The sequence below is a fragment of the Quercus suber genome, unplaced genomic scaffold (genome assembly GCF_002906115.3).
Source record: "Quercus suber isolate HL8 unplaced genomic scaffold, Cork oak 2.0 scaffold_138, whole genome shotgun sequence".
Taxonomy (NCBI): Eukaryota; Viridiplantae; Streptophyta; class Magnoliopsida; order Fagales; family Fagaceae; genus Quercus; species Quercus suber.
The window spans coordinates 784,340-805,014 of record NW_027069600.1 but is presented as its reverse complement, the minus strand read 5'-3'; the positions used below and the strand labels follow the sequence as shown (position 1 = coordinate 805,014).

Sequence of the window (20,675 nt, the reverse complement as noted above, 5' to 3'; positions counted from 1 at the left end):
AATTATATATAAAGCTCTTGAAGATCCTTATTTATTATAGTAATCATTTTTTTTTTTTTTTTGGTATTTCTAGCTAGGGTGTATTGGAATATAACAGCTTCTAATCTATTGCTGCTATTGTGTCATTTCATTTTTTGAATAGGCTATTTGTGTCATTTCCAATCCATCAATTTGGCTCTCTTTTTTGAATTTTTGGACTTAAAAAACAAGTAAGCTTTTCCTATAGGGAAGACTGATTAACGGCTCTAAATCACAAGCTCTTAACGGCAAAGCTTTTATTTTTTTTCTAAGAACCTCACTTTTTCTTTTTCTTTTTCTTTTTGACGGCACTAAGAATTTCTCTCATTTTAAATAAAATGACATATTTACAACTTACCATCATACAGCTCTAGAAAAGGACATCACCATGTCAATTGGTCAAGTGTATCCCTTTTCATCTTTGGCTTGATGATATCATTTATTCTAATTCGATTGTCAATGCCTCCATTCATAAACTTTATATAAGAAATTCACTTATGTCAATTTTCAACTTCAAATTGATTTACAATAAATAAATAAATCAAGAAGGAAATCATCTCCAAGTAATAATTAGTATTTTGTACTAATTAACCTCTTTCTCTTCCAAAATATCACAAATGCATAAATTAACTATATTTTTTGTAGTATTAACTATTAAGGCATATATGATAAAAAAATCAAAAAAATAAAAATAAAAATCTAAACAAATCACTTTCAAGAGACATGTTGAGCAAATTAAACTTGTGTGAAGGCTATTCTTGGGCCAACATCCTTGTTAGATATCGGTTTTTCACTTGTCAGATATCATACTTTGTGAAGACCATAGTATATGAACTAATGGACAAAACTTAGGTACAATACCTTAGATGCTGTTCCTTAGATTCTCTACTTAAGATTGAGCCATGTGACTACTTAACTAAAAAATACAATTCAATCTCATAAGGAAAAATCCATGTGACGGAATTTTAAGAGTGAAACTTAGAGAACAACACATAAATACTGTACCTAAGTTTTGCCCTAAACTAATAGAGGTAGGTAGCATAATTATGCACAAGAAGGTTACTTTACATTGTTAGAGGTAAAAATAATAATAATAAGCAAGGGAACCTCTGCTTTCAAATTCAAACACTACACATAAATAATAGTAATCCCTTGCCTCCAATATTTTCTGCTCCATGATATTGACACAATTTCATGAATCTCTCTCTCTCTTTCCCTAAAATTCTAGACTTTCTGACTATGGATTGTCAGCGATAATAATGTTACTAGTTGAATTATTTCTCATTGTTATTTCTGAAAATCTATTGTCATTTTCACATTATTCTGTACTATATTACGACATTTCTAGTATATATCGAAAAATAGTCATGCTAATAAGTGCTCTTAAGGCACTCATTAATAATCCATTTTAGAAAAGTTTTGATATTACTTTTATAGAAAATAAAAAGAGCTATCAAAATATTAATTACTCTTTTTTATTTCTCATAAAAACTTTTTTTAAATAAATTATTAATAAGTGTCCATTAGCATTTTTCATCGAAAAATGAGAGTATTCTCAGCCCAAAAAAAAACCTAGATTAATATGGCCCAGCCCATTATAGAAGTTTGAAACCGAGTTGGGCTTTTGACTTGTTGGCCAATTTTGACCAGATGCCAGACAATCATTCTTGGGCAGTAGTTTTGTCTAACGCTTAAGCTGCGTTTTGCGTTTTAAGTGCTGAGTTCCACAGCACTGTTTATGACCAAAACGCAGGAAACAAATTAAGGGCAGCAAAAAAATTATTTTGCTACAGTATTTTTAATTTTTAACAAAATAAATTGTACTTAAATAAACCCTTAGTTTCATCTAAAAATGCACCCCATACAACTGATAGATTCTGTAAAAGCTCCGTATAAAGATTTTCAACCAATAAATTATATTATATGATACTGGTTCCTATATGGTCTGCATGGAACTAGAAAAGAGCATGAAATTCACATCTACTTGCATGCAATGCCAAATACTTATTGAACTTTTGCCAAAGGCATTAGCATGTTTTTATTCTGGCTGATCCAATTTTGTATTTTCCTCATATGAGAAAAGAAAAGAAAAAACACAAACTGTTTTTCTAATGTTAGGTACAGAAAATAAGAGAACTTAAAATGAGGTCATGCATTTAATGAAAGAAGAGACTCATTTACAATCAGGAAAAAAAACATGAGTAGCCTAACTGCCCCGAGATACTGATGAGTCATCCTTTGGAAGAGCAACGTAATTTACAGGAATTATGTTCCTGACACTCTCTCTACGTTCCTTTCCAGTTGATATTCCAGGGCGGCCTGAAGGAGTTGACACACGACGACCAAGGGGTGTTCCAGCCATGGTGTTAATACTGGTGTTTTGACCCAGAGGCTTCTTTGGTGTTGGCCTTGAACCAAAGAGTGCCTCTTGTTCTGCAGCAAGTTGCTCTTGCAGCCGTTTCTGCTCCTGAAAGAATATTAAAATATTTTTAACAATGAAACTGTGATTATGGAATGTATATGATGTCAAGGATTGGCATCCTTAACTGGCTGTAATATCAAGACCCTTCATCTTGACCCCTCCATACACATTTTCAACACAACAAGAAATGGATATAGGTATGGCTATCGAACACTACAAAATGGAGGAAGTTCTTTGAAAAGCAAACTAATCTAACTTGAATGTACTGGCACCAAACACCTATAATAAGTTCCATGTAACATAGTTCACAAGACATCTGTCCAATATATGGTTAACCATTGGACCGACCACATTTAAGAACCCTTTGATGACAACAATTTGGTAGTATTTAACCAACATTTTGTAAATGTAGCATAGACTGGCAATGGATGGATTCCACTGTTTGTGTCAAAATTGTAAGATGAGTGTGTAATTATCGAGCATCTGATTTTGCCACATTTTTTTGGGGAAGTATAAAGTGTAAACTTTTCCCAGATGGTAGTCGTATTCATTAAGGTTATTGAGGTAAAAATAGGTCAAATACAAGGATCAGGTCCATGATAGGCACCTCAAAATTAAGGCGAACTAGAAAGTTAATAGAGACAATTGTTATAATATATACATGTCAACAGAAATGAGATAAATGAACATATACAAGCTATAAGTATACCCGAGATTTACGCTTTTCCTCTTCTCTCTCCTGGCGTAGCGAACTATATTCTTCCAAGCTACTTAAGATGGGAACCTGAAATTTGAAATTAGTGTTGGGACTATAACAACCATAAACTCACTTGAACAATAAACTAGATGGTAAGTCACCTTGTCATATAAGAAAGGGATTCCTTTCTCCGCTTCCCAGGCTTTTACTTTTCCAGTCAAATTGTCGACAATAGCTAGTAAAAAAGGTGGCGAATGTTCATGACAGTCCAAATCTTAAAGGTAAATATCAAAATAAATGACATAAACTTAATAAAGAAATTAAGTTAAATAGCGCATGCAGTCTCCCACTGAAATTTCAGTCCCCTAAATAAGAATCCTTACAAATTCTATAAACCAAGCAATAAAGGCACCGTATGATATGACATAGTACGTCTTGTTCCAATGCTGTGTGCCTTAACTGTTATGTATATCAAAATCGCATTGTGTTCATACATATTCTTAAACTTGCCCGTCTCAGTGTATATAAATTACTACATAGTATTCTCACTTGTGAGCTTCACTGTCAGAATTGACTATTTATCCCCAGCAGTGAGTCACACTCATGGTCTCAAGTATCATACCAGTACTTTGTTTTAGGTACTTCAATAATGCCTATTGCTGATAAACTGGGGTCAAAGTCTACTAAAAGGAGAGACTTCCTTAGCATGTTTGATGAGTAGTGTTGAACCCAACCCGTTAATTCCCTTTTAGAGCTGTTCAATGATAACGCACAAGAAGCGCATGAAAAGCATTCATAAGAAATTTTTGTGAACTAGGAACTAATAAGCTTCTAGAATCTAGAACAGGCATACACTACTTTTCTAAAGGCGGTCATGATATGTGAGGTGACAAAAGAACAACTACCCTCACAACCCATGTAAATGTAGAAGCAATTACCACTATCCTTTAATCATATAGTGATTACAAGGAAAACAAACAAAACATTAGTCAACCTTTTTTTATAAGTAAAATAATTTCATTAAAAAAAAAAAGTGCAAGGAGCACAATCCTAGCACACAAATGTATATAAAAGAACGCCCAAAAAGGAAAAGAAGAAAAAAAAAATGCAGAAATAAACTATAAAATTCATCTCATCAATAAAAAATATAGATCTAAAGGTGAAGATGTACTGATTCTCAATTTCAACAAAAGACATTTATAACAGTCAACTTCAAACTCAACTTTAATCCCTTAAAATAGGATAAACATTTCGAAAATTTTGAGTGAAAAAATTTGTTTTCAAGTTTGCTTCTGTGCATTAGCGTGAATGTAAATTCTTCTTTACACTGACCATTGAAGACATGATAATCTAAAAGTAATTACAACAATATGTAACCTAATTACAGATATTAATAATAATTACAAGCTCACCTGGTATTTTGCCAACCAAATTGCGTGCTTTCTCAGCACGTTTCAGATTTTTGTGTGCTCCTCTTCCAGCACTATACCGATTTTCATCCTGTACAATGAAAAGGAATAAGTAAATTGACATAAATGATAAATCAACAGTAGTGCATGAGATGGTTTCCATGCACTTTAAAACTGTACATACATCTCACTTCTTTTATCAATTTACTTAGATAACATCATGTATCAGCATGAACTTGAGAGAGAGCCAAATGGTTCCTGGATTTAATCTGTCGCTAACTAGCATTCTCATAACCAACATGAACCCTAACCTATATATCCAAACCCTCAAGAATGCTAAGTGCAATCCGTTGGGTTTCTGATGGGACAATGTTTGCCATCTGCTTCCCAATATTACAAGTACATTACCTGCATATAGTTGTAAGAGACTACCAACCTTGGAAATTTATATCTGCCTCACAAGGTGATGGATTTGCCTAGAATTCATGACTTAGCAAATTACCAATCCCCTCTCCTAAATTCCTAATTGATGAGAGGGGATTTTCCTAGAACTTTAAATTTTTTTTAAAAAAAGTTCCAAAGTTATGAGGAAATAAGGAGACAAAAGGGAGAGAAAGGAAAAAAAGAAAAAGATGAAAGAGTCAAGAGGCAGATATTGGGAGCTTAGTGCACCAGGAATGACCTTTTTATATGAGTGTAAAGGGTTTGTGAGGGCCAGCTCATCCTAACTAACTTCATTGAAAGTACATATTCCATCTTTTTCTACAAATTACATAATTTCCGCTATTTATTTAAGGTGCTTGTCTTGCTCGCCTAGGCTCTAAAGGCAAGAACCTTAATAAAGACATCTCACCTCAGAGCCTTAGAGGCACCTTAATGGAACCTAGGCAATGCCTTTAACTAGCATAAGTAAGATATCATCATTACCCATGAGAAAAGAGAATTGGCATTTTATAAAACTACTAAATTTCCAGATATTTTTACCCTTTCATATTCTTCAAGCCAATTCTCCTCATCAGTTGCGTATCTCCATTTCTCTACCTTGTCCAGTATATCCTTCCTGCTTACAGCTTGCTCTTTGGCTTTTACAATCTGATCATCCATACTTGAAAGAAGATCCGACAGATCCTCATTGCCTGTGCAGGCATGTGTAAGCACAATAGAACAGTTTCTATCTCACTAAACTTGCTATTTAACAGCTGACGTAATTGTAAGGAAAAAGGGTCCTCAAACACGGTCTAAATGCATGGATGAAAGAAATAAACATTCTTTAACATCAAATGTAATAAAAGTATGATGAAATAAGACATTGAAAACAAAATGATTGGTTATTCGTCTTCATTCATATCTTTTTTTCTAAATTTGGATAACCTAACCATTAAAAAGCAAATATAAATATAAAAAAATTTCTGCCTCACACATAATAGTGATTGCAAATTAGGAAACTTATTTCTATCAAAGACAGAATTCAGAGGCATGAAACTTTGAAATAAAATTAAAAAAGAGTTTCGTAAGAAGCCCAAAAGGCAAGAACAAAAGCATGTATGAAAAATGGTACAGAATCTATTCTAGCTCCAAAACAAATAAAGAACAAAAACTAATACGACATTTTTTTATTAATAATTACACATGCACCCAATGGGTCTTGAACCATCGACCTCACCCACCACCTTGTTTTTAAAGAAAGATAAGATGCCTTGTGAGCTAGATCTCATTGACAAAATCAATACAACAATCTAAAAGGAATCTAATATTTAAGAAAAAGCAAAGCACATGTTTGTAGAAAGATGGAATACAATGTACAAGCAAGAGCATCAAAAACCAGAACAGAGAAGGCTATATAATAGGACTCTAACATGCAAACATAGTTTTAAACCTAGAAATATTATAAAAAGGAAAAGGACAGTTGGGTGAACCAGAATCTATCAGGTTGGTGAGAATCTGTCGTGCTGCATCACTATCTACATCCATATGAACCCCTCTGTAGATCTCTTCCAGCTCATTTTGCCTCTTAAACACCAACTCCTTCATCTTTCCAGATTTCAGGACATTCAATTGTGCAACTTCTATCTCAGTCTGAATCAGATATAACATCATTAAAACTAAAACATAGTGTCCTCTGAAATATTCTAAGAAAAGTAAAGACACTAAGCATCACCTGTTCAATGACATCCAGAGCAAGGCATCCTTGCCTTGACACCTCATCAACTGAGGAAGAAATTATGCTAATCACATGTCCAAATCGTTTTTGCTCATCAACTGGTGTGTCCATGAGATTCCATAGATCAGTCAGTGTCCTCCCAAGATCTTTCAGCTACAATAAAACAATATTATTAAGAGAAAGAACTTTTGAGTAAACTTCTGAATATAATACATCACAGCATGAAATATGCAAGACCCTTATAATGGCACAGGACTCAAGCCCTAAGCATATTATCAAGGGGGAGAGAGAGAGAGAACAGTAGTTCTGATCATGCAATATACTTTCGAAAATGAAATGCAATTAATAAAAATCACAAAATAAATCTTACATGCGCAAAAGTAAATCTTTTAACACATCTCATAATGTCACTCTCAATTCAACTTAATAGAATTTTAGGCTAACTTTTTAGGGCTGGCTCCACGTAGCCTATTTGCCCCTCTCTTTTTTTCAAGGATGAATTTCACCAGTCTACTTTATCCAGACTCATTTTGTAAATTAAATCATTCACCATCAGGTCTGTACTGACCACCACATTCAACATATGTTCCATCTTATAGCAGCTTCACTTGAACCAAATCACAAATACAAGTAGAATCAATGTTTCACTTCTTGTCTGTCATTGCTACAAGCCTTTTATACCACAAGGACACATGCTTTTCATTTTAATGTTTTTTGCTTGCAGCTCATCTACTTCAAATCATTCTAGCAAGCCATACCATAAAGTATAGATGGTATTGCAGCTATAGTATAGAAGCCTCCTTAAATCACAAAGACCTCATTGACTCCACATCACCTAGGGAATGGGGAAGGAGAGGATTTCAAACCTCTTTGGCATTTCCCATGTCAACACCACCCCCTTCCCCCACCCCCCCCCCCCCCCCAAAAAAAATGATACATTTTGTTTTTCTTGATAAGTAAGCACAACTCACTGAAGCCATGACCTCGCCCCTTCACATCTCACCCCTTGTTTATAGGTGAAGGAGATGTCATTTGGTTCAAAGCTGTTGGCTGCTTCTTGCTAGGAATAATATCTCTTCTCACTAAGACCCGTTATTAACATCTCTTGCTTACCCAATCTCTTACAAACATGAACTGAATTAAAAAATGCCAAAATGTTATATACCAAATAAATCTAGATCAAATTTATATGCTTGCTTCACACACAATAAACACAAGCACATTCACACATGGAAGCACCCACATATATACATGCACATTTTACACTCACTCAAACATATATTGATAGATAGACAGAGAGTGAGATCCATTGTTAGGTCACCTTTTGTAGCCTTTGTTGTTTCTCCTGCTTTAGTGAGTGGATCACACCCGTTAATCTAGCAAGGGTATCATTGCTGATGTTCTTTGATTGATGACCTGAGGGATCACTCAAACTTGGGTGCACTTCATTAACTGTCTTAGAAAATCAATTGACATCACAACTGCTAGCTCCCGGACAGTATTAACATGGCTATTGACCTTTTGTAATCGGAAAATCTGCAAATTAAACAAAAGGCGAGATAAACACAAGTGAAATGGGATGTTCAATTACTTCATAATACAACTTTAAACTCCAAATCACTACTATCAAAGGTACCTTTTCGTTCTGAAGTTCCTGAAGGTGTGACTTAAGCTCGCCCAACTTCTTCACTGTGAGATCACGTTCGTTAACTTGTGGATCAGAAGAGTTGTTAGATTGACCATGTCCTGATATTTCAGCACAGATATGAACAATCTGTGACTGGATTTCTGAAAATTCCTTGATTCTTTCTTGCTTCTTTGACCTTAACTCCTCCAAAGTTGGTTTTATGGCAGATATTTGCTCCTTAAGAGTGCCCCTTCCCTTTCCAAACAGTTCAAAAAGGACCAACTCAACAAATAACATGCAAGAATAAGTATTATAGAGCAAAGATATATATAGAAAGGTCATATAGAATACGTGCAGCAAATAGTAAGGCCATTGTCAGGAAATGAAAACACAATAGAGAAATGCATATTCTGTACAACAATAGGACTTTAGGAGCAACAAGAAATTAATCATGTAAAAGAAGTAGCAAACCCATGAAAAGGAGGCATGTTCCCCAAGGGCAGAGACAATATTGGCAATTTCAGCTTCAGACTCAACCAATGACTGATGCAAGTCAGCCTTGTACTTTCTTGTTTTTTCAACCTTCTTTCGGTAAATGTCAAGGCACTCTTGCTCAAGTTGCAGAAGCATCTTATCCCTTTCGCTGTCAGTCTCCCCAATTTCATTCCATATTATCTATATGACACCAACAAAAAAATAAAATAAAATAAATAACATATGTAAAAGACTACCCATGAAGCAAAATGACCCTGATTAGCGCAAATTTAAGTCATTGTATTAGTAAGCTATTTAACTAAACCTACAAGCCCCACCCCCCCCCCCCCAAAAAAAAGACTAATTTAATCAAAAAAAATTACAATATTTCACACTCAGAGAACTAAACTAATACAATCCTAGTAAGTGGTTAGTGGTGCCCTTCATGAAATCTCTCCAATTTCATCCCACATTATCTACATGACAACAAAGAACCATATGTAAAAAGACTACACATGAATCAAAATGACACAGATTAGCATAAATCTAGCTCATTGTATTACTAAAGCTAGTTAACTAACACTCCAACCTAGGAAGCGTAGACATGGACACAGGTATGGGTACAACACGGCAATATGAGGAATTTTTGTAAAATTATAACAAGACAGCATGTACGACACTAGTACAGCACCTAAATGAAATGTCTGTACTTCCTAGACTCCAACTCCATTCCCCCAAAACCACCAAAAATGAATACTCTTTTTTTTTTTCAAAAAGCAAATTACTATAACACTCAGTGAACATAACAAGTATAAGAACAAGTATAACACCAGCGTTTCAATTATAGCTAGGATGCACGGACACAGACATGAATACGGGTACAATATGACAACACGAACGATTTTTGAAAAATTATAACATTATACAGTAGATAGTACACCATTACGACACATATATGGCATCCCAAATGAATTGTCCATGCATCCTAGCTTAATAGTGCCCTTCATGAAATTCTGTGGATGTCCCAAATTTCAACTCCACAAATTGATTGTCATCCATACCTTGTACTTGAATTTGTTAGTACAGGCAAGGTATGAACATTAAAGAATTGATTTTTTTAAGAGAAAAAATAATTGAACTTTTAATGAAAAGAAAGTCCAATTCTTTGCAATTAAACAAAGTTAAGTACAAAATTCTCGATCAAATTAAAAGTCAAAATTACAGAGAATTCGAATCCAAACAACAACGAAAAAACCTAGAAATTATACTAAAAAAAATGGCTTTTTTTTTTTTTTTTTCCATTTCTGATTTTCATACCCTAAAAAAGTGAAATCACGCTGACTATTAGTTCAACTAAGTTTCTCATTTTCTTAGCATTACCAAAAAAAAAAAAAAAGATTTTCACACATAAGAATTAAGAAACGGTTCGCTTTCAGTTCCAATTTCTCAGCGACCAAACGCAACGTAAACGGAAAAACTCACAGTAACTATGAAACAGTAAACGATGAGAGAGAGAGAGAGAGAGAGAACCTGCAATTCGTGGAGGAGAGAAGCGCAAGTGGTGCGAGAAGGAGAGAGAGTGGGGGCATAGTGGTCATTTTCCACAAGAGCTTGCAGAAGAGAGAGAGAGAGAGAGAGTGCGAAGCCCTAGGAGGAAGAACTGAAGAAGAAGAAGAAGAAGCGAGCGTTACGAGAAAAGAGACAATCCCCAGAGGCATGTATGTATATATATATGGTAAGCGTCAATTACTATTATTCTCCCTTTTGGAAAGGGGAATGTACGGGTTTTTGATTTGTTTTGTTTTTGGCGCCAACTTGTCCTACTTTTGAATTTTTTTTTTTTTTAACTCCTTCACAGAAATAAATTAATTAATAAATATAAAAAATATATATATCATAATTTTAAAACCAAAATTGTTAAAGAACCGAAAAAGTAACTGATTCTCAAATTTATTCAACTTTGACTTAGTTTCAAGTCTAATTTCATTTTGAACCTATTGGACCCTTCCAATTTTAAAATTATGAAATATATTGTTGTTTTATTTTCTACATTTATAAACGATTTGTGGAAAAAATTCAAAATTCTTTCTTATTTTAAAAAACAACACTTAGTTCCTTAATTAATGTTATTTAATATTGTTTTTTATTTTATTTTTAAATTTTTATGATATGACCAATTTAATTATTAACAATTAATACTATAAAGTTACTTTGTGCAATAATTTAATTTTGAAAATGACGTTTTTTTACTAATTTGTTAATAAAACGTGTATAAATCAAGATTGCAAAGGATTAAAGTGTCAATAACAACAACAACAAAAGTTTAGTTCTAAATTTTTTTTAATTGACCATGAATTCTTAACCGAACAGTTAAAGTTGGTTATGTGTATTCTTTTTCTCCATTCTATTTTATTTGAAGTTATACTCTTTATTACTTTTTTTAATTGACATGTCTATTTTTACTACTTTTACTAATGTTGTTTTTTGTCTTTGACTATCTTGAAAAATAACATAGGAATTTTATGTCTCTAATTGTTGTAATGAAAATAGAAGAGAGATTTTGGCATTTCCATAACCTCAAGGGATTTTTATTTTTCTTTGGTTAACAATGGATTGACTAAAATTCCAATCCAAAAACCTTAAACTCGAATAATTAGTCATTTAGAATTAAGATAGTATCATGCGAATTTCCTCCTTAAAGCTATTTTAACTGTTAAATTTTTATTAAAAACAAATATTTAGTGATATAGATAAGAAGAATATTTGTCCATACACCCACAAAAACTATCATGTTCACTAACTCAAATAAACCCAATGCGTTTTAAGTTTTAACTAGTTTCAAAGCCTATGGTAGTCAATGGCAAATTAAAACATGGTAGAATAATTCTTATAACACACTAGCATGTAACACATGCAAACACATGGATACATTTAAAATTAAACACAATTTTTATTATAAAAATATAAATAATTAGTCAAACTATTATTATTTTTAAATAGCATATAACACATGCATACGTATGGATACATTTAAAATTAAATACAAATTTTATCATTAAAATACAAATAATTAGTCAAATTATATATATATATATATATATATAAGTAAACGTAATTAGTCACATAATAAAATTCTTACCTAAATTTATACTACTTATGATCATTTTTTTTTTTTTTGTTGATAAGATAGAACATGTGGTGATTTTTATTAAGTATATGTGATTGTTGTTTTTTTTTTTTTTTTAATTTTATAATTCATTAATATTAAATTCTTAGTATTTTGCACTCATTAACTCACTTGGCACAAAGATTAAAAAAACTTAAGTGGACATATGGCACAAACTTAAGTGGTTCATTACGATGTGATCCGCACATAAATTTAAACACATGGCACAAAATTGGATTCTAATTTCAAATTCTAATTGAACTTTTTCTGAGCTTTGTCTATTAATATAGATATATAGATGTGGGGGATAAAAGGATCAGGCCCAAGTTAATGGGCCGAACACCCACAAGAAGACTGTTTCACATCCGAAGAGAAGGAAGCAGAGAATGCAAGGCCCAGGTTGGATTGGAATCCCCTTGGTAGAGGATCATCTTTGTCCGAGGAGGATATCTCCAGTCCGAGGAGGACATCTCCTGTCCGAGGAGGATGTTTCATCCTGGTATGGTGCTGGAGGCTGATTGACTAGGGAGAAGCCTGGTTGATCGTCCGAGGACTCCACCTGATCAAGATAAGCTCAAAGCTCATTCATGAACGATAAGGATGAAGAAATATCTGAGGGGAAGGCTGCTGCCACCGTATTCAATGCATTGCAACAGCTTTTCTGGCCGCATTTATGTGGAGAAGACCTCTGAACAGTGCTTCATGACCTACCGCCACTCACACAGAGATGAAAAGAAGCTGCCTGACGTGACAGGTACTTGAACAAGTCCATGGATGGGAAGCACGTGGACGGTAGAGATGAGAGTGAGAGTGGCTATATAATAGAGGGACAGGGTTTGAAACGGGGCATGGAATGTATGGGAAATTGACCAACAAATAAGAAAAAGAGTGATAATTCTTGGCTGTGAATCCCTTGTCAACTCTAGTTCTTCGACCCATACTCTACAAATTTATGTTTTTGGGTTTACGTAAAGAAAACAGACCCTACAATAGACATATAGATTCCCATCTAGACAAGTTTTGAATTTCCCACAATTTCGATGGAAAACTCAAAAGGGGAGTGGAGATCATGCCAATTATTAAAATAAAAAAAATTAAAAAAAAAAAAAAAAAGGTGCTACATTTACAATATTTTTACAACATTTTCACAACAAATCATTGGTGGTTAGTTCTTATTGGTTCAAATTTGAATCCAACACTAAGATTATTTTTTTGCACTAATAGTTACAACCAATAGTAACCTGACACTTAAAATTTGTTATAAAAATGTTGTAAAAATATTGTAGACATATCATTTCTCTCAGTGACGACTCCAGAAATTTTTCTCAACGTGTTTCTTAAGAAATAAACTATAATTTGTTGCATTGTTATTTCATTAATTATAAAATTATTAATTGTTGTTTAGCCTAACATAATTTAATTTGTTTGTCTTTTATAATGTATTGGTTAATTAAATTATTAAATTAGTTGCTTTATTTTTTTTTTACTAACTACTAGCAGCTAGCACACACCCCACTGTGCATTAGCACACACTAGCACAAATCCCATGTGTATTATCCACGGCTCAACCCACTACCTAGTGTCTAACATAATTTAATTTTGTCTTTTATAATGTATTGGTGCCTGCCTCTACATGCCTTTACTTCCCAATTCAAATATCCCACCTCACACGACCCTATGGCCCCATCCACCCCCCACTCAATAGACAAGAGTCGCGAGAAGAGCCAATAAGATAAATTCACAAATCATAATACACTAAAAGACAAACTCACCAACACAGAACACACCAACGAATAAAGTCAAAACAGGGGCAAATAATTGTAAAGTTATAAAGTAAAGCTCTTAGCTGTAAAGCCAAGCCAATTATAGTTCAAAGAGAAAAAGAGAGAATCAGATATAGAGAGAGAGTCTCATACTCTCATTTCAATTCAAAGAGAAAGAGCTATCTCTCTCAGACCATAGTCCACACTCCACAGCAAACCCAAAGATGTAAGAGAGAAAAAGAGAACTTAGATACCTTGAGGGAGGCCTGAGGGGCGGCACTGCGGGCCGCGGCAACATGTCAAGGCGAGGAAGGACTCGAGGCCAAGCCAAAGCGTCACAAGCTCTGATCCAATCGGACCGATCTTTGATCTCTGATGCTCGATGTGCTTTGTTACTCAAGTTTTAGGCCCGATACGGTGACCGATGTGCTTTATTGCTCGAGTTTGAGGCAGAGGCGCGCGTCACGCCGATGTGCTACAGTGCTTGGTCCATTAGTCATTTTGTTGATGAGGTTTTTTTTCTTTAGGTTAGGTTTCTAATTTTAATTTTTGCTTTACCATTTGATGAATGATGAATCATCGGAGCGTATTGGGTTTTGGTTGTTTTTTTTTTTTTTTTGTTGTTGGAGAATCTATTTGGGTTGGGTTGGTTGGGTATTTAGTTAATAATTATTTTGATTTAAAAATCTGGTTGGGGTTGGTTTTGTTTAGGATTGATGTTAGGCTTTTTTTTTTCCTTGGGTGGGCTTACTCTGTTACAATTTTTTTTTTCTATTACCATTTTTGTTGAGCTTTTTCTTTTTGCTTGAAAGTAGAACAAATAATCCACCAAAATTTAATTTTATTAGCATAAAATTTTTTTGAGGGTGTTCCTAAATTTTTTTTAAGGGTAGATAAATAAAAAAATTTAAATTATATATATATATATATATTTTTTTAGGTCAAGGTAGTCCTGAGACCACCCTGGCCTGAACTTGGCACCACCACTGATTTCTCTTATAAAAATGGGAACAAAAATCATGCCAATTATAAAAATGGGAACAAAAATCTAAAGATCTCCATAAAGTTTGATTAATGTATAAAAACCTCTATTCTTCCTTAAGATTCACTACTCATTGCAACCGCATAACATCCCTGAAACCGATTAAATCCGACCACACATCAAAATTCCACTCCTCATTGCCACTACATCACATCCCTGAAATCGATTAGATTTGACTACTCATCAAAAGATACTAATCAACCAAACATCCAAAAGTCAATGGTCAATGATAACTGAGCATTTTCTGAAACTAAAATCTTTGAATCATGTGATGGGTGGAATAGAAATTCACATAAACGCGACCCGTGTACACCTTTAATATAAACAAGTATGTATACCAAAAAATCACAAATTTTACAAATAACAAATTTCTCACCATTCAATCATATTTACCAATTATGTTATTTTGTGGCATTTGAAAATGTAACAAAATTGGGGGATATCAAACATTTGATGACAATTGTTAACAAAACCGTACATTGTGGCTCATGACGTGAATTGTTAACAAAACCGTACATTGGAGCCATATCATAAACGTTGATTCACAGGAGTCATGTTTACATCAAATGTCCACATTCCATTTATTAAAACAATTCTTCTAAAATTTGAGGTGGTTTTTAATTTAAATCCAATAAATTAAAAAAAAAAAAAACTATACACTTTTTAAATCGTTTTAAATTATGCTCTCAATGAGACTCTATTAACTAAATGTAATAGAAAATATATCTAAACGCAAAAAAAAAATCATTCACAACAAAATTGCATAGAATAATTACCATCCATATTTATACAAGAGGAAGGTGTGATACATTATATTGATCTAATAATTTCCTCATGGATATGGGTCAACTATTCATTTTTTTTTTTTTTTGAAACGTGGGCTTTCATTCATTTAACTGGAAATCAATGAATCATTATATAGAGCTTCCCTAGCAGGTTGTGGACTATCCTCAATCCAAACCAATTCATCAGATACATTTCTAGCGAAACGGGCTAAAGAATGGGCGACAGTGTTGGCACTTCTCTTCACACAGCTAACGGAACTCCATCGTAGACCCCTCATGAGCCAATGAATGTCATCAAATACCTTGCCAAGTCTGGAATCCTCCATACAGTTTGATGCAACTGCTCTCATTACCGATATATTGTCACCCTCAATTATCAAGTCTGAAATTCCCACATCTATAGCAAATTCAAGTGCTTTTCGACAAGCCAAAGTCTCGGCTTCCTCGCTGTCCTGAACAGAAGGTCCCTTAGCAGACAGAGCAATAAATAAGTCTGCCCGGTACAAATTCAACTATTCATTTTCATTTTTGAGCAATAAATAAACTACCCAAAAAGTCTAGCATACATTACTATTTTTAAGTAATTTTTATACATACCTCTCATGTACATTATTATTTCAATTCAAAATCAACTATACATTTCTTGAATGATGAAAGAGTGTACACCATAGAGAATAAATGATTATCAATCAACCGAGTTGAAGGTAGTAATATTTGAATTACGTAAAGAAAATTTAATAATGATTTTTTTTTTGTGTGAATAATTTGACCGTTATAACAAAAAAGAGGTAATTTAAAGTGTAAATGGTTTGAAAATACCAAAATGTATCAACTAGTTAAAGTACAAGACTTTTTACTATAATTATTTGACATTCTTGTGTTTTTGGTAGATTATTTATTAGTTATTACAAACGAAATATAAAGTTTTTTTTTTTTTTATATATATTTTATTGTTAGTTAGTTTAATGCGAGCCAAAAAGATAAACTTCAAAAAAAAAAAAAAACAGTTTTAGAAGCTAAGATGTAGGTGCCGACACGTAGCCGCCGACTGTAGTTATTGTCCATACGTAGTCCATTTCTTAACCTCCTGCCCATCCTACCTCATCAATTATTCCATTATTCTTGATAGCCCTCCTTTGAAGAAGTATATACACCATGAATGTGCGTAAGACATATACAAAGACTTGTATTTATTACTTACTGTTTGTTGTACACACATTTACATATACTTAAGGGGAATAGAAAGGTTCCCTTTTCTCGTTTAAAAGTAATTAGAATTCAAACACTACGTGTTTTATTAGGAAGGATCAACCCATGGAAACAAATCTACACGATTATCACTTTCTTTGGCCATATCTTCCAATAAGGTGTGTGTAACATGTGTTTTCCTCGTCTTTTTTCCCCTAGTAAAGGAAAGCTGACAACTCAACATTTTCCGTTATAGTGTTTATCATATGCTACTTGTTGCATGCATCGATACACTAAAAAATTATGCTAAAAATGTGAGAAATCGTAACTTTAAGTCACATTTTTTATGCAATTTTCGTGTGCGCGCCTGTAAATATGTGTATAATAAGACATATGTAACGTGTAAGTCTCTCATTTGATCAGCGAGAGGAAATCTCTAGCCACACAGCCTTATCTACCATAATAGTGTCATTATTAGAGAATCGTGTGGCAGAGAAGAGAAACGAACAAACTGTGGGGATGAAAGTCAAAAGTCCAAAGGGCAAGTGGTAACATTATTAGAGAATCATGTGGCAGAGAAGAGAAACGAACGAACTGTGGGGACGAAAGTCAAAAGTCCAAAGGGCAAGTGGTAACAAAGAGACACTTCACAGATCACATAAATCCCACGTCCGTGCTTTGTCTTCTAAAGCCAACAACCAATCACAAGTAGAAGATTGGATTGTGATCTTGACTTGTCATGCACATTTTTTATGCCAACAAATGTATTAAACGTTTTTACTTGTACCACCTTTGCAATTAAGTTATGTTTCCTCCACTATTATATGAAAAAGGAATATTCCATTTTTGAATTTTCTTTGTTTTTGTTTTTTGGTATATTTTCATATATAATGAAGAGTTTTTAATCCTATCATTTGAACCTAGCTAATAAGATGGTTAAGTACATGCGTTTAATTTGAGGGAAGCAACTATTATATTTATTTCTAAGCTTTTTTTTTTTTTTTTGGTAATGGATTTTGAAGTGAGGTTTTACTTAAGTAATAAACTGGTCATGATTTTATATTGATTATTTTTTGAATTAGCAAAATAGTTTTTTAAGAAATTATGTTTTCCTTATCCAAAAAAAAAAAATTTTATTTTGTTTTCAAGCTTGCAAATTTAATGGGGGAGATACCGTTTTTAAAATGTTACTACTATTACCATCCTCATAGCACAACTACTATTGTCAACATAATTTTAAAAATTGAAATGGTTAAAGAATAAAAAAAAAAGAAGGTATGATTCCCAATTTTGACTATTTTTATTGAATCAGTTTAGGATCCGGTTCTCAATTGAATCAACTAATTTGATACAGTTTTAAAAATCATGATTGTTAACACATCCCCCACCTCTTATCACGATATCTCGATTGGAAATATTATGATGTACTAATTAAGTTATAAAATTCTTATGCTTTTAAGTTACAAATATTATTATTGTTCTTATATGAACCTTTATATATTACTCTTATTTTTACTAATACTATGAAATCATTCTACCATAATCACCTATATGTTACTGCCATTGTTATTAATCTAACATAATACATTAATTTCTCACTCTAAAAATAATTTTCTTTTGGAGAGAAAATATACACAATTAAACAATAAAATTTTTTAAAATTATTATATAAATTCTATAGAACCTTCAAAATTTTCATTATACACATGTTGTCTACAATGTCTCCTTGTACCAGATAAAGTGATAAAATATAATATAAAGCAGGAATATTTGCTTCTGGACTATAATCATTAATCACAGTGGCGGCTCTAGGAATTTTGTTTAGGGGGGTCATTAAAAAATTTTAATAAAAAAAAAAACTTGAATATATCGAATTATCAACCAAAAAAAAAAATTTAATACTTGAAGTTTTACAATTTTCTTTTACAAGTTTTCAAATTTTAAATTGTTATATGATAATTCATTATGAGTATCTATTGCCAATGTGGGTACCTATGAGGCTATGACTATTTTATTTTGTTAAGTTTATCTAACATTTTTTTAATGCAGTTGTTATTATCTATTTGTTATTGTTTTTATAAAATATTTTAAACTAAATGACTAAACTAAACTGATTAGCTTCGTATTAATTATTAACGCACACAACCACACTCATTCATATAGTGAAATGCTTGGACAATCACTAACTTTACAATTTTTTTCTTAAATTTTACTAACTTTATAACAAAAGTTATTATAACATGATAACAATATACACACATGTAACAAACCATCTCTATTTCCTAATTATTAAATTATATAAAATTATATTATATTTATATTGTACACACAAACGTCCACACACATCATAATTCACACAAATAGTATTATAACAAAAAGTAATACACACAATCAATATTAGACACACTCACATACATAATATAAATTTATAAAAAAAAGAGTGATACTTACAATTCACAAACATTGACTCTTTACTCTTAGAGTTGAAAATACTTGCAATAAGAGTGTGCAAAATTTAAGTTAGGGCGTGCAAAAATATTTTTAAAAATAAATTAACGTATTAAACTAACAAAAAAAAATTTATATATAATTTTTTTTTTTGAGGCTAGGGGTTCATTTGAACCCCTGAATATAGAATAGCGCCGCCCCTGGTTAATCATCCCTTTACTTTTATTTCACATTATTATATTAAAATATTAAACTCCTATAGCTACCTCTTCGCGAGATCCTCTCATGCTCAAAAGGTTTTTATTTTTATTTATTTGTTTATTTTTATCAGTAGAAAACAGTCTATCATTTTCCCAATAATAATAATAATATAAATTTCATTATCATAGATTTTTGTTGATACATCATTGTCATAGAATTAATGGTGTATGATAAAAATTATACAAACATTACCAACAAAAACATTAGTCAAAATAGACTGCTAGTTGTGTTATAGAGTTTACATAATTTATTATGAATCATCCAATGATCACATATAATGTGACACAAAAGATAACAAAGTGGTAAACTGGTAGTCTGGTACCCCACGTCCCCACTTTCCCCTCCCCGCTGTTTACATATCTAAAAAAGATAACAAAATGGTATTATTAATATTATTTTTTGGACACCAAAGTTGTATATTTATTGATAAATTTGTTTAAGAACACATTACATATACTTCACTTAAAATTTAAAGGATCAATGGTATACTTTCAACAATTCTTTTTACCGATTCTTCAAAAAATACAAAAACAAAGTTACTGTTGATAAAAATACTAGGAGTTGTCGACTGTTAACCAGTTAAACTACAAGACTTTTGACTAATATTTAACTTGAAATAATATTATGCAAAGTAGTTACTAAAAATAAGTAATTTTTAAACATACACCAAAAAAACTATAATGACCTTTTTTTTTTTTTTGACAAACAAGTTCATCCAAACCTCTTCGAATATTTGACTAATCTCTTAAGTATGTGCAATTTTTCCATCTCATTCACATCAAATTATAAGTGAGGAATTCTTTGGGGTAGCCCCAATATACTAAACTACAAGACTTTTGACTAATAATTTAGTTTAAAATAATATTATGCAAATAAATTATTGAAAATAAACCATTCTTAAAAAGATCACACACACTGTGTTATTAGGGAGGGATCTCTTAGCAAAAAGTTTCAAACCCATGATTTGATGAGAGCTTAAAAACCATTAAGGGTTTTGATATTATAATGAACGGTGTTAGCTTATATAATTTTGATGAGATTGGAACTAAGATTAATTTATTTGGTCGATATAATTTTTTTTACCAATTCAGCTAAGAGCATCTCTAGCAAATTCATTAAATTTTTGTAATATTTAAAGAATGAACAGTGACTTTCACTTTTATCTACCAACTTTTTCAAATACACTTTTTAACAAATTCTCTATCTCATTTAAA

General features: G+C 32.3%; 1 protein-coding gene across 1 annotated transcript; it reads right to left on the bottom strand.

Annotated features, from left to right (window-relative positions):
* Window positions 1-1,991: 1,991 nt before the first annotated feature.
* On the bottom strand, window positions 1,992-10,533 carry LOC111996436 (65-kDa microtubule-associated protein 5). The gene is given in 13 exon segments (XM_024028395.2): window positions 1,992-2,485; window positions 3,150-3,224; window positions 3,299-3,372; window positions 4,550-4,637; window positions 5,531-5,682; window positions 6,463-6,622; window positions 6,705-6,860; window positions 8,029-8,168; window positions 8,171-8,243; window positions 8,344-8,589; window positions 8,806-9,009; window positions 10,339-10,388; window positions 10,391-10,533. Coding segments are annotated over 13 exon segments (1,815 nt in total). The 5' UTR covers window positions 10,527-10,533; the 3' UTR covers window positions 1,992-2,224.
* Window positions 10,534-20,675: the final 10,142 nt, after the last annotated feature.